This window comes from Neomonachus schauinslandi, chromosome 10 (genome assembly GCF_002201575.2).
Source record: "Neomonachus schauinslandi chromosome 10, ASM220157v2, whole genome shotgun sequence".
Lineage (NCBI taxonomy): Eukaryota > Metazoa > Chordata > Mammalia > Carnivora > Phocidae > Neomonachus > Neomonachus schauinslandi.
In genome coordinates, this window is record NC_058412.1 from 83051250 (window position 1) to 83063886 (window position 12637).

The following is a 12637-nucleotide window of genomic DNA, read 5'->3' on the forward strand; positions in this document are numbered from 1 at the left end:
AATTTAGATTTGAATAGATTATGATGCTTGTAAAGTGCCATTACTTCCTTTATTAAAAGATGGAAGCTTCCAGATTGAGTTAACATAAAAATCCTGCTCTACTGTTTAAGGCAAGTGATAAAAATATCGGAAAAAACAAAGATATATGCCAGATTGATGACAGATGCAAGGAATAGCGCCTAACACTAGATGAAATGGAATTCAGGGGGGTCGAGGAGTGGTTCGATGAGACAAGAATTTTATTTGATATTGATAGAATCTAATACCCTTTAAGTGGATTTGACGACCATGAATCTTTTTGTACCATGCATTTAGCACTGAAATGTTCATAGCAAAAGCTGTTAAGTAAGGCTCTAAAGAATTTGAATAACACAGTATGATTTTATAGCTACACTTACAAGTACAAAGAATACATTTTTCTATGTGGATGCTAATGGAATATTAATAGAATTATGATGTAATAGTTCATAGAGAAAATCTAACAAATTCCAAAAAGTAGAAATGCTAGATCTTCTGACTTCAAATCAATAGAACCATAAAACTGTTGGATTAAAGAGGAAATCAGAATGGAAATCACAGATTATATAGAAATGTGGAAAGATGAGAACAATTCATATCAAACTCTACGGGATATAGACAGGTATTATGCAGAGACAGGTATTATGCAGAAGCAAACGTATTTATGAGACATTAACAGATACTAGAAATAAATGAACTCAGTATTCATTTCAAGAAGGTAGGAAAGGAACTGAATTGATGAATGAAGAAATTTTGAGGTAGGATAAATAAAACCAACTAGTTCTTCGAAAAAGCCAATGAAATTGATCAATTTCTGGCAAGTCTGGTCAAGGAAAAAAGAAAACATAAAATTTAGGACAATATTAATCATTTTAAATAACATTCAGAGGATAGTTTTAAAGTGAAGATTGTTGTGGGTAGCTTTATTCTAATTAATTTGAAAAATATCCTAATTAATAGGGACGCCTGGGTGGCTCAGTTGGTTAGGCCTCTTCCTTCGGCTCAGGTCATGATCCCAGGACCCTTGCTCAGCAGGGAGCCCGCTTCTCCCTCTGCCTGCCACTCCCCTCGCTTGAGCTCTCTCTCTCACTCATTCTCTGACAAATAAATAAAATCTTTAAAATATGTATATCCTAATTAATAACTAGTATTTATTGAAACGTAGAGTGGGCCAGGCAACAGTTCTAAATGCTTTGTATGTATTTACTCATAATCTTCACCACAGTTTTATTAAGTAGATACTATCATGTTCCCCATTTCACAGATGAAGGAATTAAAACCTGGAGAGTAATCTTCCAAGAACACACAGCTAGGAAGTGGCTGAGGCGGGGGGAGGAGTTAAGATGGTGGAGGAGTAGGGGGACCGTAAGCTTGCTTCGTCCCTCAATCACACAGCTAGATAAATATCAAATCGTTCTGAACACCCAAGAAATCAATCTGACTGAGAGAATAAAACTGCAAGCCTGCAAGGAAGTGGCTGAGGTCGGATGTAGGTAGGCCCTGACAGTCTCAACTCCGAAGCACTGCCACACCTCCCTGACTCTCAAACAGGTAGTAATTGTCTTAGGGAGAATATTGGTTAGACTAAAAGCTGGAGAAGTCAAAGGTAATCAGAGATCTAGCCAGAGAAGCACCAGGCCCAGAGGTTCTTTGAGTTCTCTCATACTTGTAAAAGCTTGAATTTTTATATTATGTGAACTGTTGCAGAGTAGAAAAAATAAAACCTGCAGGTTCACTTTATAGGCTCACACAATTACTAGATCTGGACGTGAAGTGCAGAAAAACCTGTAGTCTAGTCTCATCTCATTAAATAAAATGATAGCAAACCAAATAAAGCATTATATTAAGAGAATATACCAGAGGTCCTTTTTACCCCCAGGAATATAAGGATGGTTTAATATTAGGAATTTATTAGTGTGTTATTTGAGTCAGGGAATAAATCTTTTCATAGATAAAAAAAGGTCATTAAACAAAATTCAGCATTTATTTTTTGATGAAAGTCTTAATCTAGAAGTAAAAAGAAACTATTAGTTTGAGAAAAACTATCAGGAGAAACAGAAACACATTAAATTAAAAAACATACCACTGGATTACTTTACCTTACGTTCAGGAATAAGATAAGTATGCCCACACTTGCCTCTGGTATTCAGTATTGTTTTGAAAGGCTTAACCAGTGGGATTAAAAAAGGTAGAGAGGTTAGGAATAAGTCAGTTATTATTCACAGATGTTAGGATTGCCCATCCAGAAAATACAAACCACAAACTAAAAACTATATTAGACTTACAATAGAATATCATTATTTGCATATCTGAATATTAAAAATATTCAAATTATGAGTTCTAATTTTTTTTAATGATACTTTTTTTTTTTTTTTTTAAGATTTTTATTTTAGAGCACGCAAGAGAGAGAGAACGCGAGCAGGGAGTGGGGCAGAGGAGCAGAGCGGGAAGGAGAGGGAGGAGGGGAAAGAATCTCAAGCCCACTCCATGCTGAGCACAGAGCCTGACCTGGGGCTCTATCTGAGATCATGACCTGAGCCGAAATCAAGAGTCGGATGCTTAACCAACTGAACCACCCAGGTGCCCCTTAAGTGATACTGTCATAAAAACATGCCACAGTATAGGTAAAGGGCAAAATGCTAATTGTGCAGAATGATATGAGCATCCTGCCAGTTGACAACTTGGTGGCCAAATCCACACAAGTCAGTATGGAATGGAGTGTAATGATGATTTAAGTAACATGATAATCACATTGGTAACAAATAAATTGTGATTTTTCTCTGCCTGTATGTATTTTGGTGGACAGGAACTGTTTTAAAAACATTGAATTCCAGCTTTAAAAATACACAGCTACATATACACATAGAAAAATATGTATCCCGTGTGTATTCTGTTTTTTTCATCATTTCTTTGTATACACTTCTTACTCATCTTTGTTCTAATTTTACATCTATAATTAAATTATGAAACTCCTTTTGCTAAAGTTTCCCTTGTCATCCTTGGTTGAATGGAGTTCATTTTCTAAAAGATTCTTCAAAGAGGTCTCATAGATTACAAAATTTCTTGAGCACTTACATGTTTAAAATTATTTTCCTATAGCCTTGATACTTGAAGGACAGCTAGGCTGGAGGGAAAGATCTTTGGTTCATACTTTCTTTTTTTGAGTTTCCTGAAAGTGCTTGCTATAGTTGTCTTGCTTTGTTGTTTTTAAGAAGTCTTAGATCAGTCTAGTTATTCTTTCCTTATAAGTCATTTAATCTTTTTCCCTGGTGGTCCTAAGGATTCTTTATCTTTGTTTAGTAGCTTTGTGGAAGTATGATGTTGAGTTGATTATTAAGAGTTAGCTTACTGGGGCGCCTGGGTGGCTCAGTCATTAAGCGTCTGCCTTTGGCTCAGGTCATGATCCCAGGGTCCTGGGATCGAGCCCCACATCAGGCTCCCTGCTCGGCAGGAAGCCTGCTTCTCCCTCTCCCACTCCCCCTGCTTGTGTTCCCTCTCTCGCTTTTGTATCTTTCTGTCAAATAAATAAAGTCTTTAAAAAAAAAAAAAAAGTTGGCTTACTGTGCTGCCGATGAGGTCTTTCAGTATCATAGATTCAAGTCCTTTACACCCAGAAAGGTTTTTTTTTAATAGTTATAAATACTAGTTCTGTTCCACTTTCTGTTTTGCCCCTTGGGACTCCAATTATATAAATGTTATTCCTTCTTTGGTTGTTTTCCACTTCAACTGCAGTCTGTCTCTGACGCATCTTCCTTTTTTTTTTTGGTCTCATCTTCATTTTCTTGACTGTTTTCCTACTTTTTCTCCAGTGTCCTTTATAATGTTTTTAATCTACTTCTTCTTTGGGTAATTTATAAGTCAGTCTACATTTCTAATGATTTTAGCTTTTTTCCTGTTTTTTCCCTGAGTTTAATCAAGTTGTTTCATTTTTTTTAGTTGTCCATTATGAGCTCATATTTTGAAGATTAGATTCAGAGTGTTCTCCAGTAAACCCAAGTGCTTGTTTGAAAATATTTAATTCAGTTTGGAGTGTTGCATTTCACTTTGCTTCTGTTTTGTCATTGGTTTTGGTAAGGATGAATTTTCTTTAGCTGAACATTTGGATTCTCATTTTCTGTTTTATTTTTGTAGCAGTCTTTAAAAAATAGGTGGAAGTAGGCGTCTGCATTTCTGTGGACAGAGGTGTCCTTTTTTTTTTTTTTTTTTTTTTTTAAGATTTACCTATTTATTTTAGAGAGCGAGCACAAGCAGGAGGGGCAAAGAGAGGGACAGAACATATCAAGCAGACTCTGAGCTGAGCGTGAAGCCCACCACAGGGCTTGATCCCACAACTCCAAGACCACGGCCTGAGCTGAAACCAAGAGCTGGGCACCCAACCAGCTGCACCACCCAGGTGCCCCAGAAGTGTCCTATTTCTTAATCTACTCAATGGAATTTAAAAAAAATAGAGTGTATCCAGAATGTGACAGAATTGGGTCAAGACTTAAAAGTTTATTTATGATTTTGGAATTAAGAAATTTACATTCTAGAATAGAATTAAAGTGACTAGTTGAAGGATAAACATACAACTATCAAATAATGGATAATATTATGTCCTTAAGTCATAAAATGAAAAGGACAAAGATCAATAAATTATCTATTTTAAAATTCAAAACTTCTCTTTGGAAAAAAGACAGTATAAATTTAAAAAGCAAGCAACAGGGGTACCTGGATGGCTCAGTCAGTTAAGCATCTGACAAAATAGGCAATTCATAAATGAAAATACAAGTAACCAGTAAACACAGGAAATTATCAGATCAGAAACAATGTTTTATAAAACAATGATAGATCATTACACTTACCAGATTAGAAATTATAAATATTATGTGTCAGCAAAAAATTAGAAACCATCTAAACATTTACCAATTAGGGTAGCTAACTAAACTGTCACAGAATCCTACTGTGGAGTAATATGCTGATAATCAAGAGAGAGGTAGTTTCAGGGGTGCCTGAGTGGCTCAGTCTCGGTTAAGCGGCCAGCTCTTGATTTTGGGTCAGGTCATGATCTCGGGGTTGTGAGATCGAGCCTTGTGTCGGGCTCCGCACTGACACTGGAGCCTGCTTAAGATCCTCTCTCCCTCTCCCTCTGCCCTCCTGCTCCCCCCTCATTCACACATACTCCCGCCCTCTCTCTCTCCTTCGCCCTCTGTCTCTCAATCCCCCCCAAAAAGAGAGAAAAAGGTAGTTCCAGTTGTATCGGTACAAATGAGACACACTGTTGGGTGAGAAAAGGAAGTGAAAATGGTGTAGTGTTGTCCTAGTCCATTCAGGTTACCATACTGTCGGTAGCTTACAAACCAAAGAAATTTATTTCTCCTAGTTCTGGAGGCTGGGAAGTCCAAAATCAAGACAGCAGGTGAGAGCCTGCTTCCTGGTTCATAGACCACTGTCTTTCCCTGTGTCCTCACGTGGCGAAGGGACCCAGGATCTCTGGGGTTCCCTCTGTGAGGGCACTCATCCTATTTATGAGGGCTTTGCCCGTATGACCCGATCACCTCCCAAAGACCCCACACCAAAATACCAGCACATTGAGGATTAGGTTCCGACATGAATTTTGGGGTCAGGGGAAGACAAATTGTCTATAGGAAGTATGTAGTGTAAATACAGCTTAATACCATTTGTGTTTTTAAAAAACATGCAGACAGTCCTCTGTATTTCAGTAGGTAGACGTAGGTAAATGTACTGAAAGAGTCTAGAACAGTCAACTTTAGCCTTGCCTCTGGCAAGGGAATTCTAATATTTAATCTTTATAAAAAGAATAAAAAGATGTGTTCAGAGGGAAATTTATAGCATTGTGAATGTGTATAGTAGAAAAGAAGATCTAAAATCACTTATCTAAGCTTCCATCTTAGGAAACTAGATAAAGAAGAGCAAATTAAATCCAAAGTAAGTAGAAGAAAAAATGATAAAAATTATAGCAGAAGTCAGTGAAGTTGAAAACAGGAAATCAGTGGAGAAAATCAACAAAAACTGGTTCTTTGATAATAGATTTTATATGTCAGTTTTATCAATAAAATCGATGAGCCTCTAGTCAGGCTAACTGAAAGAAAGGAGTGTGGACACAGATTACTAGTACCAGAAATGAAAGAAAGGATACCGCTACAGATCCCAGGGACATTAAAAGGATAATCAAGGAATACCGTGAACAACTCTATGCCTACAGATACAATAACCTACATGAAATGGACCATTTCCTTGTAGGTTAGATACAATCTGCCAAAACTTACACCAGAAGTAGACAATTTGAATAGGCCTATATCATTTAAAGAAATTGAATCAGTAGTTAATAACCCAGAAGACCTTGGGTTTGGCCATGGCTTTTTATATACAACACCAAAGGAGAAGCTGGATTTCATTAAAATTCAAATTTTCTGCTATGAGAAAGACACTGTCAAGAGAATGAAAAGACAAGTCACAGATTGTAGAAAATATTTGGAAAAGACATATTGATAAAGGACTGTTATCCACAATACACAAGGAATTCTTAAACTCAACAGTAAGAAAACCAATGACCCAATTTAAAAATTGGCCGAAGTTCTTAATAGATACCACAGAAGATATATACATGGCAAACATATGACAAGATGCTTCACATCAGGGAAATGCCAATTAAAGCAACAGTGAGATATCACTACATACCTGTTAGAATGGCCAAAATCCAGAACACTGACACCACCAAATTGTGCCAACGACGATGAGCAACAGGAGCTCTTGGGACTACAAAAATGGTACAGCCACTTTTAAAGAGAGTTTGGCGGTTTCTTACAAAACTAAACATAACTCTTCCCATATGATCCAGCATTTGTGTTCCTTGGTATTTATCCAGAGGGGTTGAACACTTAAGGCCACACAGAAACCTGCAGACAGATGTTTATAGGGCAGTAGGTGGAGCACAGAGGATCCTTAGGGCACTGAAATTACTCTGTATAGGATTATAGTGGTGGGCCCAAACCCACCGAGTGTACAACAAGAGTGAACCCTAATGTTAACTATGGACTTAGGGTGATAATGATGCGCCAGAGCGAGTAGGCGCATCACTTGTAACAAAGGTACCACACTGCTGGGGATGTTTATAATGGAGGTGGCTATGCATATGTGGGGGCAAAGATGGTATATGGGAAATCTCTGTCTTCCTCTCAACTTTGCTGTGAACTGCTCTAAAGAAAAAGTTTGTTGAAAAAATAGTGAAAGAAGGGTATATTGCATAAAGTTAATTTTATAGAAAATATAGTTAAATGAGGGGGCAGTGTCAAGAACAACAAAAACTAAAATACAGATAAAACTTACAAAAATATGCAAGAGTTTTTATGTAGAAAATTATGAAACTTAAAGCTCATAGGTGAAAGCCTAAATAGAAAAAAGATTTCATGTTCCTGTAAAGAAAGATATTGCAAAGTTATTTCCTTAAAAATTATGAACAAACATATATAATTTGAATCAAAGTCCTGGTAGGACTTTTGGGAGATATTTATAAACTTTATTTGAAAGAGTGAATGTGCAAGAAGCAGAGAAAAATTTTTAAAAAGAAGTAAGGATAATGTAGCAACCTTACCCTACCAGCTATCAAAATGCAGCAAAAGCTTATTTTAATCAAATGGTGGCAGTGGTGCAGTATTCTGACAGACCAACCTGTGGACGAGATTATTCAGCATTAGCATGTTTGTTTATACCACATTTTGTGAATTCTAAAACAGTTTTCAGTTTTAACAATTTGACAACAGGATTCATTTTACAATTAATGTAAACCATGATGATCAGCACTTTTTCCTTCCTTCTTTGTATAAGATACATGATGGGACATCTTAAAATCTGTAACATCTTAGATTGAATGAAGTATTATGAAATCAAGTATATACACACACACCTCTATATGCTCACACTCTCACACATGAAATGAGACCCAACTCAGAAACCCCTCCCAACTTTTACAGTAGAGTCTTATCTGCAGCCATGATATTTGTCTTTCTTAGGCGCTTTCTAACTGACTGCTTTAACGATACAGAGCAAATGGATTGCATAGTGAAGTTATAAATATTGGAAAATATGCAGGATTTCATGAAGTGTGTGAAAATGATGTTGGAGAAGTATTTAATTCATCCACAACCATTGGCATATAAGAATCTGGTTTTCTTTTTTAAGCTAAAATCCCTATCAAGACTTTTCTTCATAATTTACTACGAAATTTTGGTCTTTGTTTTAAATATATTCACTTAAAGTGGCCTATGTGTAATGTCAGTTATCCTCAGAAGCAGAAGTATTCTATTTATTGTACAGGTGGTATTTCAACACAAGAGCGTAGTGGAGCGCCTGGGTGGTTAAGCGTCGGACTCTTGGTTTTGGCTCAGTTCGTGATCTCGGGGTCATGAGATCGAGCCCCACTTTGGGCTCAGTGCTCGGCGTGGAGTCTGCTTGAGATTCTCTCTCCTTCTCCTTTTGCCCCTACCCCTGCTCATGCTCGCTCGAGTGCTCTCTCACACTCTCTCTCTCTCTCAAATTAATCTTTAAAAAAAGATTACTCAACAGAAGAGTATAGTATCAAAAAACTGATGGGATAAAGATTCTCTTTGCTGGACAAGGTAATAACTTGGATTTCTGCCTGATGAACATAGATTTCAGATAAATGAAATTTCTGAACATGAAAAATTTTTTTTTTCCAGAAGAAAATATAGGAAAATAGTTTCTAGAAAGCCTAAAGTCTTAAAGCATGCTCTCTCCATAGGAGTGATGTTGTCCCCGGGGGGGCATAAATGGATTCATAGGAGATGAGAAAAGTCTGAGCTGTTAGAATGTTTACAGCCCTCCAAAGGGCCACCGTGTGCATCAACAGATCCACAATATATTGGTGGTATTGAAGTTTCATGGGGAGTAAGGCAATTAGGAAAAAGATGTCTAACAAGGCTCTTTAGTAGGGATGATAGTGAGAAACAGCCGATAAACCGTGCCATAGAGGAAAGTGACAGATTCTACAGTATACATATATTTTAAACTTCTTGACTATGAAAGACAACTGTAAGCCAAATTAAAAGGTGGGTGACACAGGATTTCAACACATTAAGGCTGTCTGTGTTTGTCTCACACACCTTCCCCATGGGGAAAAAAAAAAGATAAAGCACCTCATCCTTAAAAAAAAAAAGAAAGATGCTTTCTCTAAAAAATAATCTTTTTTAAAAAAGTGACAGATTGGAAGAAAAGAGTTTTCAACTTCTGTGATTGACAGAGGAGTATACCTTTAACATATTGAAGTTCCCACAAATGGTTAACCAAGAAACAACTCAGTAGAAATAAGGGCAAAGGATGTGGACTCAGGTTTGGTTCATTTACTACAGTGACTTCATTCCTCAGTTTGTTTGGTGTTTATTAGATGTGAATGACCATCTGTATTTCAAAAGGAATTACACATAACACCTTGTGGGGGCCCCTTCTGTTTTAGACGTTTAAACTCTCGGAGGTATGTCACCACAGAGTTGGAACAAATAATGTGGCATGGAAAAATCCATTTAGTTTTTTTTCTTTGTTGTTTTATTATGCCTTTTCCTAATTTCCTGAATGTATGACGTCATTACTTTATCAGTTTCCCTTTTTAAGAATATGGGAGTGTGTTGTATTTATAGCTAAACCTAGATTTTTTTGTTCCAGCGAGATGATTTTTGCTATTTTATGTGTGTTTATTTAAAACAAGTTCTAGAATTCTCATGATGAAATATACAGGAATATTATCAGATACAAACATTGTTTTATGTTAATGAGTGTGGAATATTAAATATCCTAAATAGTTTGCATGCACATTAAACATGCTGAACTAAATATTAAAATTCTAAATATTAATGCTGTTTTGTCATTTTAAAAGTTAATCAGAATTGTAGACATGTCTCCTAACTTCAGTTAAACATAGCTATTTGGTCTCTCTCAGCATAAATTTTTATTTTTGTTTATTTGTTTTCATCTGGCTTTTTATTAGCAATCCAGTGGGGAGAAGATGGCCGTCCATTTCATTTTCTCTTTTATACTGGCAAACAGTCGTATTATTCATTAATGCATGTAAGTATATTACATCGGTGATTAATAATATGAACTGTAAGCTAAGTGACTGTACCAGATATTTTGTTCGGCTTCAGGATTTACCTCGTATGTTTCCTATTGTGCGAAACTAAGACCTCTAGAGGTAAGGCAGTATGTCGAAAGACTGTATGTATTATTAATTCATTTTTGCTAAAGGTAAATAAACATCATAGAATTTGTATCAGGATGGTTTGGCCTTAAAATGCTGGTTCTTGCAAATTGAGATTGTTTTAGGAGGTAAGTGCTCCACTGAGTAATAATGCATGTACAGAAGGTAAGGTGCGAAGCAGGAAAGGGGACGAGTATGTGCTGCTGTCGGGCTGTAAGGCATTGACCACGGAGAGAGTCAAAATGTCGTCTGTACTTTCTGTTTATTCATACACAGTTTTTGCCTTTCAGAAGCAAGTGCAGCATTAGGAGTCTAGAATTTGTGCCTCCAAAAGACCTAAGAAATGGTTTTATTACACTGTGACTTGCATCTGTGTTTGAGTGTACTGGGAACAGCTTTCTGTTGTTGTTTCAGAACTGTGTTTGGTAGCGTGCAAATTTGGGGGTTCCCTAGGGTGCTATGAATAAAATGGCTAGATGCTAATACCCAATTTTTGACAACAGGACCCGTGTTACCTTAAGAACACGATGTCAAGTTTTATTTTCTTCACAATACGATTTTTAAAAGTTGCAAAAACACTCACTGGGCTTCCCCATCCTCAGTCAGCTTTCAGGTTGCTTGAATCCCAGGCACACATTCACTCGGCTCTTTTAGAACTCTCTGGTGTTTATTTGTGCTCCACAGACCCAAAGGACAAAATCCCCACTTGTCAGGTACATTTATTTCTGGGGGAAAAAAAAGAAAACCTTCTTTTCGCTTTTTGTTGACCTTGGGCAAATGAGCTTCTTGCCCTGGCGGAAATGAAATGAATGATAAATGTAGAGTGTGTCTTTGCTGACTAATGGAGCTGCGGCTGGCGCTCCGCCGAGCTGCCCCCGCAGCCCGAGGCTGCCCGAGGACCCCTGCTGTTCATTTAAATAGGTATGTCAAATCTGCCTCCCAACGCCGCTGGTTTGATCTGTGGTAATATTTGTGAAGGTTCCATATGGACTTGAGCCCCCTGCAGTGCTAAGAAATAATGTACAACGCTTCATGGTGCAGACGCAAATTTTCTCTGAAAAGGGATGCAGTGCTGCGTTTTAGCTGTCGGAGGGGATGATGGAGCTGACGCGCTAGGCCTGTCAACTTGTTACACGGATGGGTTGCACGCAGCGAAGCTGTGGAAAATCTGTGCCTTTTAACTTTTCTACTTAATCACGGTTGTAGCATTGCCTTTAGACTGTATGCTACATTAATTCTCTTCCTGCCTTCTGCCTTTCATCCCGAGTTTCACGGAAAAAAGTAAAGCATGCAGGTCGTGTAGGGGAGCCTTACCAAACAGCTGTCAGCCGACATGCCATTTGCATTTGTTTGGGCTGAAACTGAGCAACCCAAGGGCAAGATGTTTTGTTGCATTCCATCAGAGTGAAGAAATTACACTTTGTAGAAGGGGCCTAACTTCGATTTGGGTTGGTTTCTGTGTTTTAGAAAGGTACTGCTCAAGAAACCGGTCGGTTTCTCAGTGGATAAAATGCTACCGTACTCTGACTGAAAATGTCAAATTACGTCTGATTAATAAAGGTTTGGTTTTTTCTTTTTGAGTAGTATAGTTTCTGTTACGTAGAGCAGAGTTCTTTGGGCTTTTCTGTTTTAGTGAAACTCCAGTAATTTAGGGCTGTTTATTTTGTTGGGTGTTCTGACTCCCCAAGCAGTGTGGGGCTTCGCATTTGTTGTATTGCTCATCGGAACAGTTTACACGTATGAATTACAGCTCTTTTGGGTTAACTTGAGCATTTTAATTCGGATAATTAATAAAACCTTGTATTTGCAAAACTTCTTTTTATGGAATCTTAAAGTAAATTTATGCGTGGAGAAAAGGACAAATGCTTTCCTAAATATATGCCAATCAGCGCCCTCTATGGCCGGTGTTATTAATTAACAACTGTAGTCCTACCAGCCTCCTTTCCTAGATCATGCAGATGAGCTTCCTCCTAGAGGCGCTCTCTTACTTTGAAATAGTATGTGACTAAATATCCACTGGTCAGCTTACAGAAGTGGTTTTGTAGGGAAGTCAGGCATTGGGTAAAAAGAAAAAGGATAAAACTGCTTCATGTGTTTGCTTGCTCCTTTGTTCTGCCTTCTCCTGGCCGGGGAGGGGAGCGGTCTGCCTTTTGGCGGCGGGCTGGGGGTGGGTGGGTGGGGTGTCAGATGCTATTCGTTCTGTAGGAGAGTGATCCCACTGCAGCAAGGAGTCAGCCCCCAAAGACTGTGGCAGGCCCTAAACACTTGGAAATGTATCTTTGTTCTTGCCATTTCTTTGATACAGTTTCTTACCATGTGACAGGGTAAAAAGACCATAAGCCAAACTAGGTTTTTATCATTAGCCAACTGTAATTGTGTCAGGCATGGCAGTCATGGGCCAAGCTTTTTGAC

General features: G+C 37.8%; 1 protein-coding gene across 1 annotated transcript in view; it reads left to right on the top strand.

The window, feature by feature from the left end:
- The window catches only part of MRPS9 (mitochondrial ribosomal protein S9), a 61644-nt gene that overhangs the window by 31920 nt on the left and 17087 nt on the right, over positions 1 to 12637 (top strand). The window contains exon 5 of the mRNA XM_021680282.1: positions 10016 to 10095. Within this exon, the coding sequence (XP_021535957.1) occupies positions 10016 to 10095 (80 nt within the window). The remainder of the gene's footprint in view (positions 1 to 10015; positions 10096 to 12637) is intronic.